The following is a 23,316-nucleotide window of genomic DNA, read 5'->3' on the forward strand; positions in this document are numbered from 1 at the left end:
TCCACTTAGCCGCAGTCCCCGCCTATCTCTGCTGATCGCCAGCCAGCCCTGACACACCAATAGTGGGATGGCTGCCATTATTTATTTCATCTGGGATCTTTTTCTTATGGGGAGGGGGGAAAAGTGAAAAATTTCCTGCATCCATGTCCCTGGACAGAAGGAAAGTAATAGGGCTATGATTTAAAAAAAAAGTATTAGTCTATTCCTTTCTGAAAGTAAATTTATCAGTTTCCTAAAGATTAATATTCTAAGACCAGATCTGATCTTCTTTCCCTACCTTCTTCCCTCCATCCTTCCTTCCTTTCTCTTGAAACCAGTGGTTCTCAAAATGTGGTACCTAAACCTGTAGCAGCTGCATCTTGGAGGAACCTGTTAGAAATATGAATTATTGGACCCACAGAGAATTCCCACTAGTATGTGTTCTACCTTGGGATGACTGCTGGAGTTTGAGAACCTCTGTTCTGTTACACCAAGTGTGGGAAGAATGCCAGTGTTTATTATTGTCATTTTCTGTCCTTTTTGAGAGCCAGAAGGGAAGAGAGGCAAGGCTTCCTAGCCAAAGCGTCTCACTCCACTCCACACCCTGCACACACTGAGAGGCAAGAAGATCATTTCATCGGACAGGATTTCAGCAAACCCTAGTCCCTGTTTTGATATCCAACTTCCATCTGTCGATCCGCCTGACACACATTGAAGCATGTCTTACTCATTTCACATTCTGTAACCAAATAGCCCACGGTCATTTATAAAGGGAAAAAAAAAATTATTTGGTTCTTGGATCCTGAGGTTAGGAAGTTTAAGACCATGGCACCAGAATCCCCTGAGGCCCTCTTTGCCATGGTGGAAATAAGAAAGACAAGAACACGAAGGAGCAATCAAGCACAAGAAGGCCAAACTCGCTTTATAACAAGTCCGCTCTGGGAATAACTAACCCCCTCCAACAATAACGCCAGTCATCCATCTGCGAGGGCTCAGACCGAATCCCCTCTCAAGAATGACATTAGGGATTAAGTTTTCCAAATATGGACTTTGGGGGACGTATTCCAACCATAATCATGAATAAGCTGGTAACTTCCACTGCCCTGGAAAGATGGCCACTGGGCTGCTGGCCTGTATTCAGGAGCTAGGGGTTTTTAGAATGGATTTTTTTTTTTTTTTTTTGCAGAATAATATTCAGTTTCTCCCCTCAACCCTCAACTGTACTGGGTTCAAACCCAGAGATGTTCTACCACTGAGCCACATCCCCAGTCCTTTAAGTGAGTTCCAGGGTCTCACTAAATTGCTTAGGGTCTCACTAAGTCGCCCACACTGGCCTCAAACTTGCAATCCTCCTATCTCAGCCTCCTGAGTTGCTAGGTTTACAGACCTGCACCACTGTATGCCCAGGTTAGGTAGAGATGTTATACCCATTCTTTAAAACATATAGACAAGAGCCAATCACAGATGTCCATTTTAATTCCAGCTGTGGTTACTCAGACCACTGTTTCATGGGTAGTCACTTGGCTTCCCCCAGCTGCCTATCCCTCTGAAGGCTTTGATCACTTTAGTGGACAGTCTACGCCAGCCAACAAAGCCAATCTTTTCTGGACATATTTACCTGGAGAGCCAAAACCCTGGAGAAACTTATTTTTCAGACCTCAACCACACCACTGAAGATCTTGTACCCCTGGCCCGTTTCATTCATTTGTTATTTGGGGATGTCTGAGAACATTTAAGTCCAGGACCCTTTATAGGGTGGAGTAGATGAAAACATGGGCAGGGTTTAAGTCTACTTCTTGGTCTCTTCTGACCTCCCTCTGCCCTCACCCTCGGTGCCCAGGTGACTTCAGAAAGCCTGGATCACTAGACAGAGTGAGGTGTGTCTCCTGGGCCAGAGAGTTGAGCCCAGCCTCCCAGCATTCAGCCTAGAAGGGAGGCCCTGGGTTGATCATTGAGCCTCTAGCTGCCTGGGCAGGCGCTTTCTGTTGGAGCTCTCAACGCTGCCAGCCCCCAGAACAAAACTGCTTACAGCCACTCAGTGTGCTCAGGGGACAGACACCCTGCTAGGGTGTTATTTCACTTCAGGGGGCTGGTCAGAGCTGTTTGCTGTGAAAATGGTATTCTTGGTACCCTCCCTCTTTAACAACCCAGTTTCTCCCCCCTGGGACCTCTCTCATCAGTTAACGAGGCTCCCTGCTGACAACTAGCTGTTACCTTCCACCAAGAGTCAGATTGATAATTAGGGGTTTGGCTGGCGGTGGCTTCCCCTGTCACTTCTTCCCTGGAGTGCCTGCCTTTGGACAGAAGATTCCTAGGCACTACAGTGGAGCCTCAGGTATGGTGGGCGGGGAGCAACCTGGGGTGAGGAGGAATTGGCACTAATCTTGGAGACAGAATACCAGGTTCTAAGTAGCATGATTATAAAATGAAAATAAGTCCTTCCCTCCTAGGGTGTCCCCTAGTCCCCATCTGATACTGGGTATTAAACCCAGGGACGCTGTACCACTGAGCTACATCCCCAACCATATATATATATAATTATTATATAATACATAAATAATATATATATTTATTTTGAGACAGGATCTTGCTGAGTTGCTGAAGCTGTCTTCAATCTTACAATTCTCCTGCCTCAGCCTCCAAAGTCTCTGAGATTACAAACATGTACCACCATGCCCGGCTCCCAGAGTTTTTGCAAGGGTCAAATAAGCTATTCTGTAATAAATTCCTGGTCCACAGTAAATACTACTTTGTCAATTAAGAACAACGAAAAGATAAGATCTCATGGAGAAATTCAGGCAGTGTAATTGACTTTGAGAATATCGGATGGTGAGAAAAAAGAACAACCTAGCCCTTTTCTTATTATTATCCAACTTCTCTCCTTTGGAGGAGCTTGGGGTGAATAATTGGGGAGTGTTCTCTTGGGGTGTCCTTTCCCAGGGCAAGAGAGTTCCAGTAAAGCTTTGGGAGCCCCCCCCCCTCTGTGAACATCATCAGGGTCCCGTGTGACAGGGTCTGTGTGTGTTCCTCAACCTGCCTTGCTTTCAGCCCCTCAGCTCTGAAGGCTGTAATATTTCGGCCCGGGGTTTGCTGTTCCCTTCTGATGTCTCTCTGAATTCTCTGTTCTCTTCCTCTTGCTTCTCTGGTCAACCTGCATCCGAAGGTCAGATGGTGTTGTTCTGGAGTGTTCTTCACAGACTGATGGGGAAGCCCATGTGACCTGAGTGACAGCCTTGGTGACCTCAACTCTTGGCTTTTCTCAAAGGTTCTTCAGTAACTTTCAGGGATGAGACAGTGTGGTGTGAAGCTCACACACATCTATCCGCGTTTCTGCCTTCTTATGGAAACTTTATAAAAATTCTGTTAACTAGGTGGTGTCTTTTCATTTTTGTATGTGGAAATGAAAAACAGATGAGGCTTATTGGGGTGAAGTGACATGCCCCACGTTAGGTGACTGGTAAGTTGTGATGGGATTTTTCTTTCTTTTTTTTTTTTCTATGCTTGGCTGAAGGTGAGGAGCTCAGCTTGGGAGCACACAGACGGATGTCTGTGGTCAACCGAGTGGTTTACAGGACTTCTGTCTTCTGTTCTTACCCCTGTCCTCACCCCCAGCCCCTATGCACACCTCATTCTGTTAATCCCCATCGCAGAATAGAAGTTAGGGGTTTCTAGAAGGTTCTAGAATCCTCCAGGCCCACTTGTTTGAATGGAGCTTTGCATCTCAATGAGTAGGAAAAAAACAGGCAGAAGAGGATCTGCCAAAAGGGAAAAAATCAACTGGGTTTGTGACTTCACTCCTCTGTGTACGCAGATGTTTCCTCCCTGGGCCTCCTCCCTCCGCGGGGCTGCAAACAGATGGGAAGTGGCTGGCGGATGAGCCGACAGGGTTTGGATGGAGGGGGTCACCTTTTCCAGAGCAATGTGGAGGGCAGCTTGAGAGCAGCCCTCAATGAAGCTTTGGCTTCTGCTGTGCTGTCTGACCACAAGCTTGTCTTCTAGCCATGACAGTGACAGCCACATCAAAGTTGAGAGCAGCCAAAGGACAAGAAGGAGGGGACTCTGCATGGGGACTGGGGAGATCTGGTGTCCAATCCCTGTCTCTGGGCCTTAATTTCCTCATCTTTAAAATATTGATGTGGAATCAAGGGGTCTCCAAGGCCCTTTCCATCTTGGTATTTTTTTTTTCAAGCCAGCTTTGCATTGGTCGAGAAAGTTCTTTATCTTGACTCATTTTGTTTTTGTTTTGTTTCAAGATAAAGCTCCCCCAGCCTTCTAACCATTCATTGAACCCTAATCTAATAAATAACAATCATTTTAGGAGCAGGCAAGTGAGATGGGATAGGTCAAAGTGGAATTTATGAGCATTATTTAATTTTTTAAAATAAGGCTATTGTCATGCATGAGCTCATAATAGAAACTAAGTTAACGATTTTAAAATGCATTAAAATTAATTGTAGAAAAGTTAAAAAATACAGAAAAGGGAAGTAAGAAGAAAATGGGGGGATTCCTTCTCTTCTTCTCCTTTTTCTTAATGCTGTGTATATTTTTCTCCATAATTGTAATTACCTATGCTTAGAGTTGTATATGCTGATTTGGGGGAGGTGGGAGTTACGTAGTTGTAAAAATAATTTTAAGAACTCATTTTAGGGTGGGGATATAGCTCAGTTGGTAGAGTGTTTGCCTAGTATTTGTAAGGCCCTGAGTTCGATAACCAGCATCACAAAAAAAAGAATTTAACTGAAGCTGGGTGTGATGGCACACACCTATAATACCAGTGGCTTGGGAGGCTGAGGCAGGAGAAGTACCCTTGAGTTCAATCCCTGGTTTAAAAAAAAAAATTAACTTAAAAAAATGTGTAAATGAAGAAAAACTTAAACACAGTAAAATAAAAACAATTAAAACAATGAGATTCGGAATCGCACAGTACACAGATAAACTTTATTAACATTTTTGTATCTTTCCTTAGTGCCTTATTTGGAATAGGGAGAGCATTATTTTCCATAGTTGCAATCATATTGCATATCTGATTTCCAAAGTAGAACAATTCTTGGAAGATGATAGAAAAAAGGATTTGAGAACACAAAGCACCAGCCATTTGGTGATTTATTAGTTTTTCCTGATTTAAGAAAAAAAAAAAAGACTTGGTCCATCTAATAGAATTTTAAACATGCAGAAAGTCATTACTTAAGCTTTTTTGACAAAGAAAATGGTCACTGTGATCCCTGACATAGCACAGCTTGGGTTTATTTGGTGGAGGCAGGAAGCAGAGACTTTTTTTTAATTTTAATTCTCCCAGCACAGTATCCCCAAAGCTGGAAGTCTCCCATGGTTGGTTGGCATGTGCCAGGACAGAAAGGGCAGGGTCAGTTCTGCCCACTCCTCACCCGTGACACGAGGCTTCATGCACTGGCCAGTGGGACAGGAAAGACACATATCCTGGTCCTGGTTCTGGAACGGATGGGAGCAAAAAGCAGAATGAATGGAACATTAGAGCCCCATGCTTTTTCCCTGAGCTGGAGAACCCACCAGACTGCACACGGCTTGCTGAGTTTGGAGTATATTATCTACACTGAGCAAGAAATGACTCACAGATGCATATACATAGTTACTTCCCCCTCATTATCTTCTTGATATTGACTTATCTCTCAGTGCCTAGAGGCTAAGTGGGTGGTGTCTTCCCTTGCCTGCCCAAGAGAGCCCTCCTATGTCTTTAATGTTTGGGTTTGTTTGACAGCACTGGGGACAGAACCTAGGGTTGCTCTACCACTGAGCCATACCCCCAGACCCAGCCCTTTTTAGTTTTTGCTTTGAAACAGGGTCTTGCTAAATTACTGAGTCTCTCATCACTGTGAATAAAGATATGTGCCACTGTCCCTGTGCCTGGCTAATAGATGAGATAGTAATACAGCTTGGTGGATATGGATGCTTTGAATCACAAACTGTTGGAGAAGCTCATCTTTGCAGCTCTGTTTGTCTCATCTGCATGTGTGTATGTTGGAAAGGAAGTGAATAAAATATATAAATATATATATTTTATATGGGTATTTACATGTGTATGTACATATGTACCCATGTGTGCATATTTATATAGATACATATGATCTTAATGGGCTTTATTTTTGGTTCTAGAACTGGGCAGTCATTCCATTAAACAGACTTAAGTATTCAACGACTATTTATCCATCACTCATAGCAACAGACAGAGGAATATCTTTGGTCTGTAAGGCTTGACCTTAGTGAGATTTGACCTTGAGCACTCTCTAACACTTGCCCAGGGACCATCCCAGTCCCTGATGTGGGCACTGATTCAGCAGCAAGGAAAACAATGTCCCTGACTTTATTCTGGTGGGAAGAGCAGGGTACAGGAGAAGTCTGAGGAACGTTTGATTTCCAAGGTAACCTTTTCTCTTGGCCTCTTTGTGTACATGATTTTTGTTCACTTATTAAATCTTTGCAAAATGATTTTTTCCCCCTGGTCTTTTCTAATGAAAAAACTTCTTAAATATCTGCATCTTTTTATTTCTTCACTTTTGTTCTTTGCAGTTTGGGGAACTTTTACCATTTGCTCGTTAAGTCCCTAATGTCACACCCCTTTATTTCTGGGGGAGGGGATGAAATTAGGGCTTTGAGCATGCTAGGCAAGTGCCCTAGCGCCGAGCTACACCCCTCAGCCCCAAGTTTCATTTGTGGGTTTAACTGAGCAGTTTTTAGATAATCCTTACCTCATCCCTTTGCTTCTGAAGGTCACCCCTTTTTATTTTGGCTGTGTTTTTCCATTCTAATTTTCTGTTCCTCTTTCAAAGAGGCCACAAATTCTTGCATTCTGTTAGTTTCCAAGGTTCTTCTGAATTATTTCCTGAGCTGTGCTCTTCCTCTGAGTCGTCTGGATGGTATTTCCTCTCCCTGATTCTATGCATTGTCCCCTTTTTTCCTTCGGAGACATGGAATATGCCAACAGACAGAATGTAGGGACTCCCGCTGACCTTGGCCCTCTGTCTGCTTGGGAGAAGGTCGGCTCCCCATCACAGTCACTTACCTGTCGGTCCTGTGATGCACACATCTCTCCATCTGATTCCCACATGCACATGGGCTTCCACCTGGAGATCTGCCCTTTTCCTAACTGCATCTCTGATATTCTGAATTGATAGAGTATGAGAGAAATCGTGATTCCAAGGGTCCTGTCTCTGCACCAGGGCATCTTCCTGCTCTGCTGCGTAGGAGTCATAACTCCTCAGAATGGTGGTCACCCCTCCCAAGCCCCTGGTGTCCCCCTGGGCCAGCTCACCTGGGGAACTGCTGTACCTAGATGGGCGGTGTGGAGGGAAGGCAGCTCTGAGACTGCATCTGTGTAGGGAGGGCTGGTTCTGCAAGGTGTGAAGGGAGAGAAGGTGAAGGCACCGAATGGTGTTTTTTCCTTTTTACAACTTGGCTGTGTTCTGTAAGATTTTTCTCCATTCGCTCCACTGATCTGATGGTTTCTGGAGTGTTTTTCTCAGATTTAGACTATTGAAAAAAAAAAAAAAAGATTGGGTGAGCTTTCTCTTTTCCCTTTTCTTCTTGTTACTAGTTTAACAGCACAATAGCAAATTGACATGGGTGTCCTGAGGATGGCTGTCTGATGCGCCTTGGCCCTAGCTCCTTGCCCCTATCAGGTGGAGAACATTTTCTGTGTGTGTGTGTGTGTGTGTGTGTGTGCTGTGTATGTGTGTTGCTGGGGATGAAACCTAGGGCCTTACACATGCTGGGCAAGCAGTCTACCACAGAGATTCATTCAGCCCTTGTCCCTTTACCATGCAAACCTGCCATCTCCCTTTATTGATCCCCATAACTTCCTAATAATGATTCAGATGCTCATTCCAGGGACCGTGGCTGTGTGATCTGCAGGGAATTCAAGTTTGGTTTTCTGGGATTCCCTGGAATCCCAGATTCTTGGGAACCCTGGAAACTGTTTTGTGGATGCCACATGCATGGTACTTTTTGTGCATAGTCTGAGGCCGTGTTTCTCAAAGTGTGCCTCGTTGACAACTGAGGACCCACCAGATAATTTTAGATGGTGTTGAGATCACCGCTTTTATGAGATATTTATTTTATTGGGCAACAGAAAAAAAATAATAAAACAACCAAATCAGATGTGAGATTTCATAAATATTATTACTTAGGTCTGGGGCTAGATTTAAGTTGGATGTAAGTCATTTAAAAAAAAATAATTAAGTAGGCTAGGGATGTGGCTCAGTGGTAGAGCATGTGCTGAGCATGTGCAAGGCCCTGGGAAAAAAAATTAATCCCAAGCATGGAAAAAAAAATTAAATCATAGTATTGCTGTTGCACCGCGATGAGGCCCATTGTGACAATAGAATGTGAATGACTGAAGTTTGGGAATCCCTTAGAATTGGGGCTGTGAAGAGCTCTTTTAATTGGACTGCCATATGAAGAAATTTTACAAGGATCTTTGGATTCTACCATGATAGAAACTGACTGCCCCAATAGGAGCCATCTGCTCAGGCCATCCCCGGACCTGAAGCTGCTCCCACGAATGGCCCTGCCCTCTATCTTGCCTTCTTTTATAATGCATCTTAATAATATCTCCCTTCTCTTTCTGTCCACCTGCTCTCTAGCTCCTGTATGTCTGTAGTCAGTTTCCCTGCCCATCTCTCCTCCATAGTCCTCTTTCCAATATAAACGAACTCACCCTCCCCGTATCAGCATTTTCTTGGAAATGATGAACTACTCATTTCTTGCTGTAATCCCCCTGGTTTAGCTTCGGTGACTGATTCTCGGCAACCACATCCATTCATTTCCCCACGTCTTCCCTGAGTGTCAGAAACTGGTCCAGGTGCAAAGGGGAAAGAATGAACACCTGGGCTCAGGGAGTGCTACTTGGAGTAACAGAAGTCACAGAAGAAGGAGGGATTGGCCCGAGGAACATCAAGAGAGATGTTCTCTCACTGCTTAGGTGAGAACATGTCTCAAGTTCAACTCTCTCCTTTATACTCTTATGAACGCTGAGTAGACCTGTTTGGATTTCACCACTTTCTCTGTGCAGTTGATGCAGCTCTGTGTGCTAAGGGCCAGACCGACCCCCACTGCCCACTGAACACCTTGAACATGGACTTAGAGTCAACACGCTCCACCACATCCCTGTGTGTGGCTTCCCCGCTCTGGCTGGCTCTCGGGGTCCCTGGTCCTCACCTCTTTCTTCCTATGGCCCCTTATCTCATCAGTTACCAAAGCTTATTCTGCTTCTTGCATCATGTTCCTGGTACCAGGGTCAAGCCCTTCTTTTGTGTCCCCGGCTCTGAGGCCAATTCTTTATCTACTGACAAGCCTCCCTTGATCCTCCCAGCCAACAGGGACCCCGCCCTCCTCCCGATTCTGAAAGCTCTTATTGTCTCCTGACTTATCCCTTGGCATTGGTTACAATCTGCCTTGATAGTTTTATTTTTTTCTTTTCTACTTCTGTTTTGTGACTTATCTTTCAAATTTTAGAAGTCAGGACCGACTGGAATACTTGCCTCCATCTTCCATAGCAGTCAGGAAAGAGCAGTTAACAGCTGTTCGTTGGTTGATGGGTCATGTAGCCAAGAGGCCACACTTGCAGGGAGGAGATGATCTTTGAGACCCTGTACCCGGGTCTGGAGAGGGCACAGGCTGATGAATAATTTTTCCCTTCATGACTACGAAGCCTTTAGAAAAAGTGAGTCATCGCCATACCCAGATGTTCTTTCTTATTATCATTACAGGACAACACGATTCATCCTAAGGAGGACAAGGGCCTACAGAGAACTTGGTCTATTTTGGTTGATAGCTTTCAATTCATTGGAAACAAAGTAAGGGGGCTGGTCTTCTCTGACTCCATTAAACTCAGGAAAATTTGACTTGGTGGAAATGATCGTCAGTCTTTTTCACTTTGGAATCATGAACTTCCTGCTGTCTTTCATTTGTATGTGTGCCCCCCGAAAGGCGAGACCTACCTATTTGCAGAGGCCAAATGGAGAGGTCATTAGTATACTTTTCACAGTCAATTCTAATGATAGAGGACCATTAACAAAACAGAACTCAAGTGGCTTATGGGTTGAGATGCCAAGAGGTACCCCTCCAATAAACCCGTTACAATGTATTTGTGAATCTTTCATTTCCTAAGGGATTAACGTTGGGGAAGCCAAAAAAATGAATTGTCTGCAGGACTAGTGTGTTCTACTTGGCCCTGGCCAGAGCATATTAGCTTCCTAGTTTATAATGGCCCAGAGAGGTCTCTTGCCCTTGACCAGGGCCATGTTGGAGTTTGCAAGGGTGACCATTGCTGTGTAACCAGTAGTGCTAGATTACCGTATTGTATCTGTTCATCTGTGTGGTGCTACTGTTAATGCTGAACAGTTTTAAAACCAAGAAGTCATGGACTGTGAAAGCTTCCATGGCCATTTTAATTCCACAAAGCCTGAAGGACTGAAGGCAAAGGTTTCCTCCATCTAGGATCAAATGCAAGTTTGCTTTTATCTTCCTGTGGGTGAGCGGGATTCCAAGAGCAGAAAGGGAACTTGATCCTGTCTGTGCATTTCTGGCCTCAAAGGTGAGGGTGTGGGTTCCCCATCAGCATCCCTCCCACATTTCAGAAAGAAGATACCAATAACTGCTACCGGTGGGAACCCCACCTCTGGATGCACTGCCCACCTCCTCTTAGTGGCTGGCTTGGGGCCATTTGACAAATGCAAGAAGAGCGTTTCTTTTTCTTTTTATGATGGAGGCAAGAGGAGAAAGGAGATTGCCTCAAAATTACTTGCTCTGAGTCTCTTCTTCCCATTTATATATCCTGGGACTACAATGAAAAATTTTTTTAAAAAATTGAGCGCATTGTAGTTAAACATGATATGGGGCTCATTTTGATATATTCATAAATGTATGTAACAGTTTTCTCCATTTCAATCCCCAACACTATCTCCTTCCCTCCTCTTCTTCCCCCCCCCATCCCCTTCCTCTATTCCATTGGTCTCCTATTTATTTTCTAATTGGTACATTATGATTATATAGAAAACTGGAATGCATTGTGATATAGTCATGCATGCACATAGCCAACTGGGTGATGCACATAGCCAACTGGGTGAGCTTTATCCTCAGTTCTTCTCCTTTGCCTCCCCTCCTCCCTCACCCTTGGTCCCCAGCTTTGTGGCACTGATGCTTCTTCTATGATGAAATTTTGCAAAGAACAGCACTGATGATGTCTCCTCCCCTGCTCAGTACCCACTGTTGCTTTCTTCTTGCTTATAAGAGAGAGTTGGCATTTGCATTTCTTTTCACAAACAGACCTACCTTTGTTTTAGTACTAGCCTATTTGTGTGTGTGTGTGTGTGTGTATTTGGTACCAGGGATTGAACTCAGAGGCACTTAACCACTGAGTCACATCCCCAGACCTTTTATTATTATTATTATTATTATTATTATTATTATTATTATTATTATTATTTTAGTTGTAGTTGGACACAATACCTTTTTTTAAATTTATTTTTATGTGATGCTGAGGATCGAACCCAGTGCCTCGCTTGTGCTAGGTGAGTGCTCTACCACGGAGCCACAACCCCAGCCCCACCAACCGTTTTTATATTTTATTTAGAGACAGGGTCTTGCTAAGTTGCTGAAGCTGGCTTTGAACTCAGGATCTTCCTGCCTCAGCCTCCTAAGCCACTGGAATTATAGGCATGTGCCACCCCACACAGCCTCTTCTGATTTTTTTTTTTTTTTTTTTTTTTTTTTTTTTGCTCTCCTACTGGCCACATGGCTTGGAGTATCATCCCTTGACCTTCCTTCCTGATCCATTTCCTCTGTTAAATGCAGATAATTATTTCCCCTGTTGATTTGTTGACATCAGATTAAGTGACATCAGATATGTGAAATTCACAACAGCTCCCGGCCCAGACTGAGTGCCTAATAACAGGTCCCCATGGCGTTCTTAGAGCAGATGAGAGCCCAAGAATTAGATAGGGGGACGTAGAGTCCCCCAAGCGACCATGCCGATGGCTTTGAGGAGGAAAAGATGAGTGCTGTCACAAGGCGTGGAAGAGAGAACATCAGAAAAGCAGGGTACAGTTTGGAAAGCCAAGAGTTGATGTGTCTGTCAAAGGAGAGGCTCCCCTGTGACCCACCCTGCGCATGCCACGTCCCTAAGCAGAAGAGCCCACGATTCACAGGGTGCTGGCCATGTTGCCTCAGTTTCCCCAAGATTGCACACAAAACAGAGCATGGGGAATCCTGCTGTAGATGCTCAGCCTCCCTTTCTAGTCTGGCTTTCCAGGGCCCCTCACCAAGAGGCTGAGTGACTTCCCTCTGCATACACATTTCCCTGGAGATTCTGCCTGCATGTATCTCACAGATTGGCTTAAATAAATGTCCCCAGGTCCCTTGATTTAAACCATCTCTGTGTCCCAGACTTTTTTTTTTCTTTTTTTTGCGGTACGATACACAACATAACATCTGCTGTCTTCACCATTTTTGGATGTCTGGTTCAGTGACATCAAACATATTCACGTTGCTATGCAGCTGTCACCACCATTACCCACAGAACTCTTCCATCTTGCAGAACCAAAACTCTGTCCCCATTAGACACTAACTCCTCATTCTCCACCTCCGAGCCCCCAGCGACCACATTTTACTTTCTCTCTCTATGAATTTGACTACCTGAGACCTTCATATAAGTGGAATCATACTGGAGTTGTCTGTTTGGACTAGTTTAATTCACTTAGCATAATGTTAAGGTTTATTCATGTTGAACCCTAAGGTTGGTTCATGCTGAAACGTGCCAGAATTTCCTTCCTTTGTAAGGCAGAATATTCCGCAGTGTTTATCATACCATTTCTGATTTATCCATGCATCTATCAATGTCTCCTTGGGTTGTTTCCACCATTTTGCATTGTGCATATAATGTCACCATGAGCGGGTTGGCGGTGTATAAATATCAGTTCTTTGCAATATAAACCCAGAGTGGAATTGTTAGACTATAGGATGATTCTGTTTCATTCTTTTTTTTTTTCTTTGAGGGATCACCATGCTTTTCCCCTGGGGGATGCACCATTTTACATTCCCTCCAACAATGCACAAGGCTTCCAATTTTTCAACATCCTCACCAACACTTGTTCTTGTCTGGTTTTATTTTCCCATATTTTTTCCTTGGTGAATTATAATTGTATTTTCTGTCTTGTTGATAGTAGCCTTCCTAAGGGATGTGCAATAATAACTCATTGTGGTTTTGATTTGCATTTCCCTAATGAATAGTAAATGTTGAGCATCTTTTCATGAGCTTGGAGGGCATTTTTACATCTATTTTGGAGAAATGTCCTTGCTTAATTTTCAAGGGGCTATTTGCTTTTCATTGTTGAGTCTAGACTTCTTCTTGGGCTCAGGGAAACTGAGGCTCCTCACCTTCCAGCCATTGATGATAGTAACCGCAAGAATACCTGCTTTTACTGAGCACTTACATCTTCCTCACACTATGCTGAATGTTTATAGCCTTTTGAGAAAAAAGAAAAAAGTGACTATCTCCATTTCACACTTGAAGAAATTAAATCCACAGGCCTTGCCCAAGGTCTCCCAGCCTATGAGCAATGATTTTTTTTTTTTTGATGGTGGGGATGGAACCCAGGGCCTTGTGCATACTCGGCAAGTTCTCTGCCGCTGGGGTACACCCCCAGACCCAACTTATGAGTAGTGAGACAACTATAGCTTAGTCCTTGTCTGACTCCATCCATAAATGGGAGACTTGATTCCTTAGCCCCTAACCAAGGAACAGCTGTGAAACTGCTTCATAAATAACAGTTCTTCCATATGCTTTTGAGAAGCAGTGTCATATAAGAAACCACAAAGACCTAGGGACCTCAATTTTTCTGTAAAGCCATATTTCATTCTTTACAAGGATTAGTTTCTAAAATCCCAAAGGTTCACCTCTGAGAGTAATCACAGAAATAGATGGAACTTTAAATGCTGAATCTTCAGCTACCCCAGAAGGCTTCTAAATGGAAGATGATGGATTCAGCCAGGATCCAGACATAAACTCAGTTCGTTGGTGGGTGCTATATTGCTGTCTGGGCCTAATCCTTTCTTCACTTGTAACTTACAATTTTGCGATCCTCCAGCCCTGTTATCTGGACCACGTAGCGTTACCCCCTCCTTTGCCTTGGGTTTGTCCAGGTTTGGTGGTTGAAAGGACAAAGCGAGGGCCCAGGCTGCAAACCCACATCTTGACCTCTGGGGGCACCAGATGTACAGCCCTGGACAGGTCTCAAACAACAGGTCTTTGGGGGAAACATTCTCCATTCTTTTTATGTTGGCTTTTATCTGGCCTTGGGTTCACACAGCTGGGGCCCTGGTCAGGGCCAGAGCTATGACTTAGTGTTGGGAAGAAATTGGCAGAAACATTCCCCAGTGGAGTTTGGGTAGGCCCCAGGAGTCCCGCCTAAAAATGCAGTGGACAAAGCTGCCCTTGTCCATAGGCCGAGGGGTGGGAGGCATCTGGTCAGTGACACAGGCTTGGCCATTGTATGCCCTGACCTCAGCCAACTTTTTCTTTTAGCTGAGAAAGGGAAAAAAGAGTGAAAGGGAGGGGGAAAAAATGAAGTCCTCCAGAAACTTTGCATCTGGAAAGTCCAGAATGAGTTGTTGATTTCCCAACAGACTCTGGAGCAGATTTAGAAGGAACTATGCAATGTAGTGGGTTCTTTGTGCAAGAACAGCTAAGAGAAAAGCCACAAGAACATCCTCCGGGGTGCCCAGAGCACAGACCCTGGGGTAGCTGCTTGTCAGCCTCATTTCTCGTAGAGGGTGACATGGAAAAGAAGCTGGCCAGAACCGGGCTCTGAGTCTAGGGCTTCAGACCAAACCTCAGTCTCTGGGCATAGCAACCCCCCAAGAGGATCAGCCGTTCTTCAATGGTAAGGATCAAACCTGCTTGTCTGCAGGTATGGGCTCAGGGCTCAAATGTCCTTCTGTGCATAGTTCTCAGATGCCTTTGACGTTTTAAAGAGGCCATTCTGAAAACCTACTGAGCTTTGAAGGGTTGGGGATCCTGTGTGTCTGGGGGTACCTTTCTCGGGCCTATGGCGTGAACAGGGAGAAGAGACAACATGGGTCACTGTGTAAGAAATCAGGAGAGGATGGGAGGAAGAGAAAGGTTTAAGAAGGGGTGTTTGCAGAGGGAAAGGTTCCCCCGGGAGCAGTACAGTTGCGGGTCTAGGGCAGAGAAGCAGAGTATTGATGTGGTTGATAGTCTGGGAATAGAGTGCAAATCTTGCTCCCTCAACTTTTCCAAACATGAAATTTAGCTTCTGCCTGTGTATCTCTGTTGCCCACCATGGCCCCATTCTACCTGGGGCGCTATGAGGTACAAACTCTTGGGGGAGATTATAAGATGCTACCTGAAGACTAGGGGGAGCTATTGGAAACCTCAGAAGGTAGTGGAGTATCTGCCCAGTAATAGACTATGGTTCCAAGCCTAGCTGAGGCTTCTTTCCAGTTTGGGAGTGGCAGCTGCCACAGTAGAAGTTCTTCTGAGACTTAAGAATAGAGAGACCTTGTTTTGCCACCAGAAATTTAGACATTCCCTTTCCTGGACAAGAGAGACCTCTCATCAGTTTAGACTTTTGGTGCTCATGCTGTAAAGGCTCTGTACAACTGAGAGGTCCAGTTTGTATAGAAAGGTGAGGGTATTTCTGCCTAGAATCTCCCTCCACCTCGCTGGGCCAGTGAGCCTCTGCGATTTTGGTGTGGCTTCCGAGAAAGGCCGGGAGAAGGGAGATGGTGCTTGTTATCCAGGAGCGTCCTCCAAAGGGCCAGTGGACCTCCTAGGAAACACCACAGCAGAGCTTCTTCAAGGTTAATGTGGCACCATGGTGCATTCCAATAATCCCAGCTACTCGCTCAGGAGGCTCAGACGGGAGAGTAGCAAGTTCAAGACCAGCCTAGGCAATTTAACAAGACCTTGTCTCAAAATAAAATAAAATTAATAAAAGAGTTAGGGATGTAACTCAGCGGTAGGGCACTTGCCTAGCAAGTGCAAGGTCCTAGATTCAATCCCCGGTACTGCCCCCACCCCACCCCACCCCCCAAAAAAAAGGTTAATACGCATCTGGATTGCCCAAAGTCCTCACAATGCAGATGCAGTGCTGGGTATAGCCTGGGACTCCGTATTTGTAGCCCATACCCCACAGGATTCCTGTTCTGCTGGTGCAGAGGGTTATCCTTGGAAAATCCTTGCTATGAGGAACACAGATCAGTCCATCAAGTTCTGACCAAGTCACAGCTGCCCTGCAGCTGCTGCTGTGGGTGCTCGGGGTACTTTTCAGGTCTGTCTGCGTGCGGATGGTGCATGGTGGTTTTTATTGGAGAAGGAGGGAATAGCAAAGAAGATGAACACTGAAAGACAGGAAAGGAGCTGGGAAGAGCCCAAGAAGTCAAGCTCTTGACCGTGTGGGGCATGTGGGGTGCCCAGGCCATGGGTGGGGTGTGCCCAAGCTGATGTGGACTGTGTGTTTGGGCTATAATGTGACAGGTGAAGCAGATGTACTTCCTGCTAGCAGGAAGAACCAAAAAAATTCCACTGGAGCCTATCTGGGGTGTGGGCAGGTGAATTCTAACGTAAGAGTATAACAGATGTTGGACACAGAGACAGAAGCCCAGCATGCGGGGCAGGAATCAAGTTGCTAGGCAAATAGAGCTGGGATCTTGAATGTGGCTCTAACAGGGAAACATGGACACAGGCCTATCAGGACTATACTCCCTGTGGTGAGAGGTAGGATTCCAGGTGTCTGGGGCCTGGGCAGCATTCCAAGAGTGGTCTGTGCCTCCAAATCACATCTACACTTGAATGTGACATTTTTTTTCCTCCTACAAAAATGGCATGCCCTTAAAACAGATATATTAATGCTAACATTTAGAATCATTGAGCATTAGGAGATATATATATATATATATATATATATATATATATATCCCACAGAGACCATCTGGTCCAACTTCTGCATTTAAGCAATGAGGAAATGGGGGCCCCTTAGCAGAGATGCAGCGGGTTGCTTAAGATCTCATAGCAAGACCGAAGTGGCTTCCAGTCCTGGCCCCCGGGTCCCAATTCATATCCTGTGTCCTTCTCACATTGCCACAGCACCATGCTAGCTCCCGAACCTTGGCTGTCACCCTCTGTGCATCAGTAGCAGAGACTCCAATAGTGCAGCCAAATTGGATTGGCTGCAGTGCACCCCTGACTGACTCAGAAACTGCTGTAGCCCCCATGAGGCTTCATCTCCCTCTGGGGCTCCTGGTTCAGAACCAATTAGGAGCATCTCTTGGAGTCAGAAGACTTTGATCAGGATGACTGGGAACACAGGCTGTTAGAGCTGCAGAGTTAACCAGAAGTAACTCAAGTGAGTCTCCATGGTGAGACTTGCTACTTCCATTTCTTTTTGGTGCCTGCGGGTTGCTACAGCCCACAAGGAGCAACCACAAAGCCAGGCCAACTGGATGGCAGGCCTGGGTGGGCGGGAAGACAGAGCCACCCATCTTTATGCTCTAATGAGCTCCCATCCGCCTTCTGTTAAAAACGACACCAACTCCCTGAGGAAGCCTGCCTTTGCCCCCCCAGAGCATCTGCACAGAGTGGCTCTATCTCCTGCCCTTGAAGTCTCTTTCTGGTAGGTCGTTGTTTTGCATGTGATGACAAGCTAGCAACTTTCAACTGCCTTCCTGATTTCCTAACAAATTCTTCTATTATTATCATTATTATTATTATTTAATATATTTTTATTTTCAATTCATGCACAATAATTGCACACACTCATGGGGTACAATGTGACATTTCAGTACGTGTATACAGGGTGTGTTGATCATATGAGTGTAATTGGTATATCCATCACCTCAGACAGGTTGTCATTTCTTTGTGTTGGGAACATTTGAAATCCTGTCTACTAGCTGTTTTGAAATATCCAATTAATTGTTGTCAACTTTATTTATCCTACTGAGCATTGGAAGTTATTCCTCCTACCTAACTGCGTCCCTTTACCTGTTCACCATCCTGTCTGCCTCCTCCTCCTCCTTCCCCACACATTTCCTGGGCTCTGCTTCTTTGAAATCAAATTTTTTAGCTACCACATATATTTCTGAATTTCTTAAATCCATTTTCACTGGAACAACGCTTGGTAATTTGGGTTACAGGTTTTCGGCAGAGGCACAACAACTATAGAAAAATGCCAGAAATATTCAGAAAGGGGTAGAGGGGCTTGTAGCTTTATGATAAAGGAGAACTTGGGAGGATAGTATATATTTTCTGTCTGTCTGTCTGTCTCTCTCAGTACTAAGTGTTGGCAAATCTCTCTTCTTCTCAGACTTTCACCTCTGCAAAGGGAAATTTGACCAGGAATCATCTAGATGGGTCTCACCCTACCCGGAGCTCCCTGGGGAGATCATTAGAAGTGAATAGTCCTCAAAGTGTCTTTCAAAAGTGTCTTCTAAGTTGGATACAGTGGTGCACAACTCTAATCCCAGCTATTCTGGAGGCTGAGGCAGAAGGATGACAAGTTCAACTGGGCTACTTAGTGAGACACTGTCTCCAAAAAAGAAAAGAAAAAAGTCTTCTAGAACATGGTAATAATTGATGCCATTATAGATACAAGCTAGCATAGAAAAGCTAGGATGTATTTCAAGAACTTTTACCTTCAAGAGAAATGATAACCTCTAGCCCAACTTCTTTAAACAAATCAGGACATGTCAGCACAAATTGGCCATAACAGTGACAAAAAAAGAGAAGAATTCCCAAGAAGTCGGCCTCCTTGTGCAGACCTGACACCGTAGCCACAATGTTGAATCCTGATTTGGGCATGTATTTCACGTCCAGTTTTGTTAGATCATTTTATGTTATTGATGTCTCAGCATTTCTTTCCCACCAATTTCAAGTTAGATTTGGCTGAGGAAATGGACGAAAATGGACCTAGACTAAAAGATTTGAGGCCTACTCATTTGGGAAAAACATGCAGTTTAAAACAAAACAAAACTAAATGAACGTTTCATGATCATTTGTGTTTCTTATCAGGAGCTCTCTGTCAACCTCATTTTTTTTATGTTGACTGCTGCTTTTGCAGCTGAGCTGAGCACCTAAATGCTTTGAAATTTTCCTTGTGGTGGTGTTAGGCTCCATCACGAAAGACATCCCCTGGGTTCTGGAACCTCAATGCTTGAGGGCTGGCAGCCCCTTCACTTTTACAGATGAGGAAACAATGTGCCCAGACATGCTATAGGAAATGCACACATGATAGCTAGTTGTCTGTAACAACACTTGAGAATTGTGCTTGTTTTTTTTTTTTTTTTTGGTATGGGGGATTGAAACCAAGGATGCTTTACCCCTGAGCTACATCCCCAGCCCTTTTTACATTTTATTTTAAGATAGCGTCTCGCTAAGTTGCCCAGGCTGGCCTCAAACTTGCCATCCTCCTGCCTCAGCCTCCTCAGTACTGGGATCACAGGCTTGTGTCACCAAGACCCGCCTACACATATATACTTTCTACTAATGCTTTTGCCATCCTGAATTGGAGGTAGACTCTAAGAATGGTCCACTCTATTTGGAAACTTCCAGAGAAGGAGTGGGAGAGAAAGAACCCACATTCTTCAACTGCCCATCAGGAAGTGGGACGTTCAAACTGAATGTCTGTGTTAATCAAAGTCTGGTGCTATGGCTTAGATGTGGTTTCATTGTGTCTCCCAAAGGCTCATGTGCTAGGATCTTGGTCCCGAGTGTAGACATGTGGAGGTGTGAGACCCTTTAAGAGGCAGCAGTGAATGGAAGGGGGATAGGTCATGGAGCCATGGACCTCAGATGAGATTAATGCTGGCCTCTCTGAGTGAGCTCTCATAAAAAAAAGAGGGTTGTTCTAAAGCCTATAAAGCAGGGCCACATCACATGTTTGGTCTCTTCTGTTGCTGCTGATTCCCTTCCTATTTCTGTTTCTCCGGTGTTGTAACTCCCGTTCCATTTTTCTTGGACCTCCCAAACCTGTGAGCTCAATAAACCTCTTTTCACTATTAAGTGCACAGCCTCAGATATTTTTTACAGCAAAGCAAAATGGACTCATACAGCTGGTGAGCAGAGTCACTCGGGTTTTCTGGCTTTAGAAGCTACCAGACGCAGACTGCTTTGACCCTTTTAATTGCATTGAAGTATCAGGACCAACAGACCTTAGCACTGGAACAAAGCAGGAGAGCTTTCTCTGGACTTTCCCAGCCCAAACTTCAAGCTCTGGAAACAATCCCTGCTTCCCATCCTATTTAGGAGCTCTATTTTCCTGCCCCCTCACACCTATGCACATTCTCTCCTTGGCTCCTGTAGCCCTGAAACATAGTGTAAGGCCTTCAGGTATCTGCTTTAAACCTCTGTAAGAGGCTGAAGGAGTGACACTGATATTCAGTGTCACAATCACGCTGGTAGGTCAATGCTGAGATCCTTCCAAATGATGCAAAAGACACAGCAAGCAACTCTCAGGTCCCTGTCATGCTGTAGTGTGTCCCAGGACAGATGCCACCAGCAAAAAAGGATCAGCCACCTCAGATACAAGAAGTACGTGGCTGTTCAGATTTCTTGCATTATCTATTAATTGGCCCCTCTATCTTCTATCTGCAGATGCAATGACCATAAAGATCTCTTTCTCCAGGGTCAGAGGAGCAAATCTCACATAAAAGGCGTTTCTTTCCTACCCTGGGCTCCTTGACCTCTAAGACTTTTGAAGGCTGTGAAATGGCTTCTGACCCAGGAGGGGGGCATTGAACTCATCCTTTCATTCTGCAGGATCACTTGCAAATCTTTTCATCAGTCTTGGTCTCCCTGGAGACCCCATGTTTTCTAACTTAGCAAATTTCCCTGCGAGGATTGACTTCCTGTCTCCTTGCTGCATGGACTCCATTGTAATGGTGTTCATCAAAATTCCTGGTTAACCAGATCACTCCATTTCTTTACAGGGTCAGAAAATAGAGACTATTGTTCTATGTCCTCTCCCTGCCCAGTCCTGAGAAACATCCCCAGTGAGTTGATTGGCTCTCACGGAGGCACTGGGGGCTCACAGATGGACATGCAGGGTGGCCAGAAACCTCACTGAGCCTACCAAGATCAAGACGGGTCTGGAATATCCTAAGGGCTGTAGCTTTAGGTCTTTGGCTGGCAGATTTTCAGGTACTGGGAGAAAACTTCTATGGCCCTAATGTCTACATCTTGTGGTGGGGCACCAGTAACAACCTCAGTGTGAGGCTGTCTCCCACTGATTCAGAGACACAGAACAGTGATGGGTGAGGACGTGAGGGAAAGAGACTGATTGAGTGTGGAAGAGCAGGGCAGATGCTTTGTGGGAACTGGAGTTTGCAACCCCGCTGGGGGAACTCAACTTAGGCACCCTCTGGGCCCTCTTATCTACCATCGAGGAAGCCTTTGGGGTAGAGAGGTCAGACATGAGTCAGAGGAAAAGTCACACCAATGAGATGTGGTTTACTGCTACCCCAGCCATTGTGACCCCATCCATCTACACTGGGCAGTGAGGCTAGGTCTGCAGACACTTGGATTATACCAAGTTTGGAAGAGTTTCTGGGGACATTGGCCTTGACGTGATTAAAGCCTGGTGGGGGAAGTTCCTTTTATGGATTCAAAGAGGCAGCTTGGCTGAACAGGTTGTTTCTCATAAAGATTCGAGGGTGTACGTGAAGGGTTCTGGCCACAGTTACTGATGAGCTGGAAACAGTTACTGAGAACTTTATAGCTAGAGGAGTAGAAGGAAGAAAGTGGACCCTTGTGGCGCTCTGTGGCTTCTTATTGGTAAGAGCCAAAGGTGAGTCTTATGCAGTTGACCTCTTTTCTCACATGGCACCAACCAGAAAGGCTCAGGGGAAGTAGATATGCTCAGACACAGGCCCGTAGATGGCCACAGTCTTCACTGAGGGCTTCTTTGAACTTTGGCTCTGGAAACCTAGTATGGGCTTATAGAATAAGTGGGACAAGTGAGGTCTTGAGAAAGCTCTGTCTTGCTACTGAGTTATCCCTCAGCCTGAAAGTACCCCAGCCTGTCCACCTCAGTGGATTCTAGGGCTGAGAATTTCCTATGGAAGCTGGTTGTTCATGGGGCCAGAAGAAGGAAGGTGAGTGTCACCCAGTGCCAGGATCTTTGCTGTCTGGGATCCCATTCTTTTTGTTGTGTTCCCTCTGGTTGGGAAGCTCCAGTCTCTGAGGAAGAGACAAGTACAGACACTAAATGTCAAAGGACAGAGGAGGGAGCCACCTGGGCGGGTATCTGATAGTTTCAACAGGAGGAACGAGAGGACACAAAAGATATTTCTTGATTGGAATGATGTCTTAGTTCATTTTGTGTTGCTATAACAAAGTACCTGAGTCTTGTTGCTATGTTAAAAAAGAGGTTTATTCAGCTTATAGGTCTGGAGGTCTGAAAGGATGTCACCATCACTGGCTTCTGGTAAGGGCCTCATGCTGCCCCATAACATGGTAGATGGTGTCACATGATAGAAGAGTAAGGTAGTGGGGGAAGAAAGGCAAGTCACAGGGTGAAAGAATCAAGAGAGCAAGCTGAAAAAGCTGAATTTGCTTCACAACAACGTTTCCAGTCCCAAGAGACCTAATCCATTCCCAAGAGACAGGCATTAATCCCTTCCAGCAATGGTGCCTCCAATTACCTAAGGATCTCCCACTAGGCTCCGCCTCTTAAAGGTTCTACCCCTCTCAACACCATTACACTGGGGACCAAGCTACCTGCACATGAACCTTCAGGGGAACAAATCACAGTGTCAACCACATACACACCATAGTATATAAGATGGAAGAGCAGTTCCATCTTTCTTGGTATCTTATTTTTATTCTCTCTTGCATTTAATCTTTTCAAGTATTATCTGGAATTCATGAGCCAAGGCACCATGTCATATTTTTTACAGTTTCTGTAATGAATGGTGAGTTGTACACACAATTCTATAGCTGGCTTTATAATTATTAATGCATTTTTTGGTACATTACTTTCAGTATTCAGCCTTGGTTCTTTTGACCGTGACTTCTTCATTCTTTACCTGTGCGTGTCTTAATCTTTCAGGAACTTGAAGTCCATCTTTTAAGTACAGTTGGCTTTGAATCCATAGGTTCTACATTCACAGATTCTACTATCTGATTGGGAATATTTGAAAAGCAAATTATGTCATTTTTTTTTTTTTTGCTAGCAGGGATTGAATTCAGGGGCACTCACTCACTGAGCCACATCCCTAGCCCTATTTTGTATCTTATTTAAAGACAGGGTCTCACTGAGTTGCTGAGTGTCGCGCCATTGCTGAGGCTGGCTT

At 44.9% G+C, this 23,316-nt stretch overlaps 1 protein-coding gene across 6 annotated transcripts in view; it reads left to right on the forward strand.

Moving 5' to 3' along the window:
• Nucleotides 1-23,316, forward strand: part of Gas7 (growth arrest specific 7) — a 156,088-nt gene that overhangs the window by 41,994 nt on the left and 90,778 nt on the right. The window contains exon 1 of one of the 6 annotated variants that reach the window (XM_046422192.2): nt 14,610-14,891. The exons of 4 other annotated variants lie outside the window; for them this stretch is intronic. Coding sequence is in view for 1 of the 2 variants with exons in the window: in XM_046422187.2 (XP_046278143.1) it covers nt 14,889-14,891 (3 nt within the window). In the remaining variant the exon portion in view is untranslated. Of the gene's footprint in view, nt 1-14,609; nt 14,892-23,316 lie in introns of those variants that run through there. One more of the 6 variants, XM_046422187.2, reaches the window with a different exon arrangement.

This window comes from Marmota monax, unplaced genomic scaffold, assembly GCF_021218885.2.
Source record: "Marmota monax isolate L192 unplaced genomic scaffold, Marmota_monax_Labrador192_F-V1.1 WCK01_AAM20220418_F8-fsc00243, whole genome shotgun sequence".
NCBI lineage: Eukaryota > Metazoa > Chordata > Mammalia > Rodentia > Sciuridae > Marmota > Marmota monax.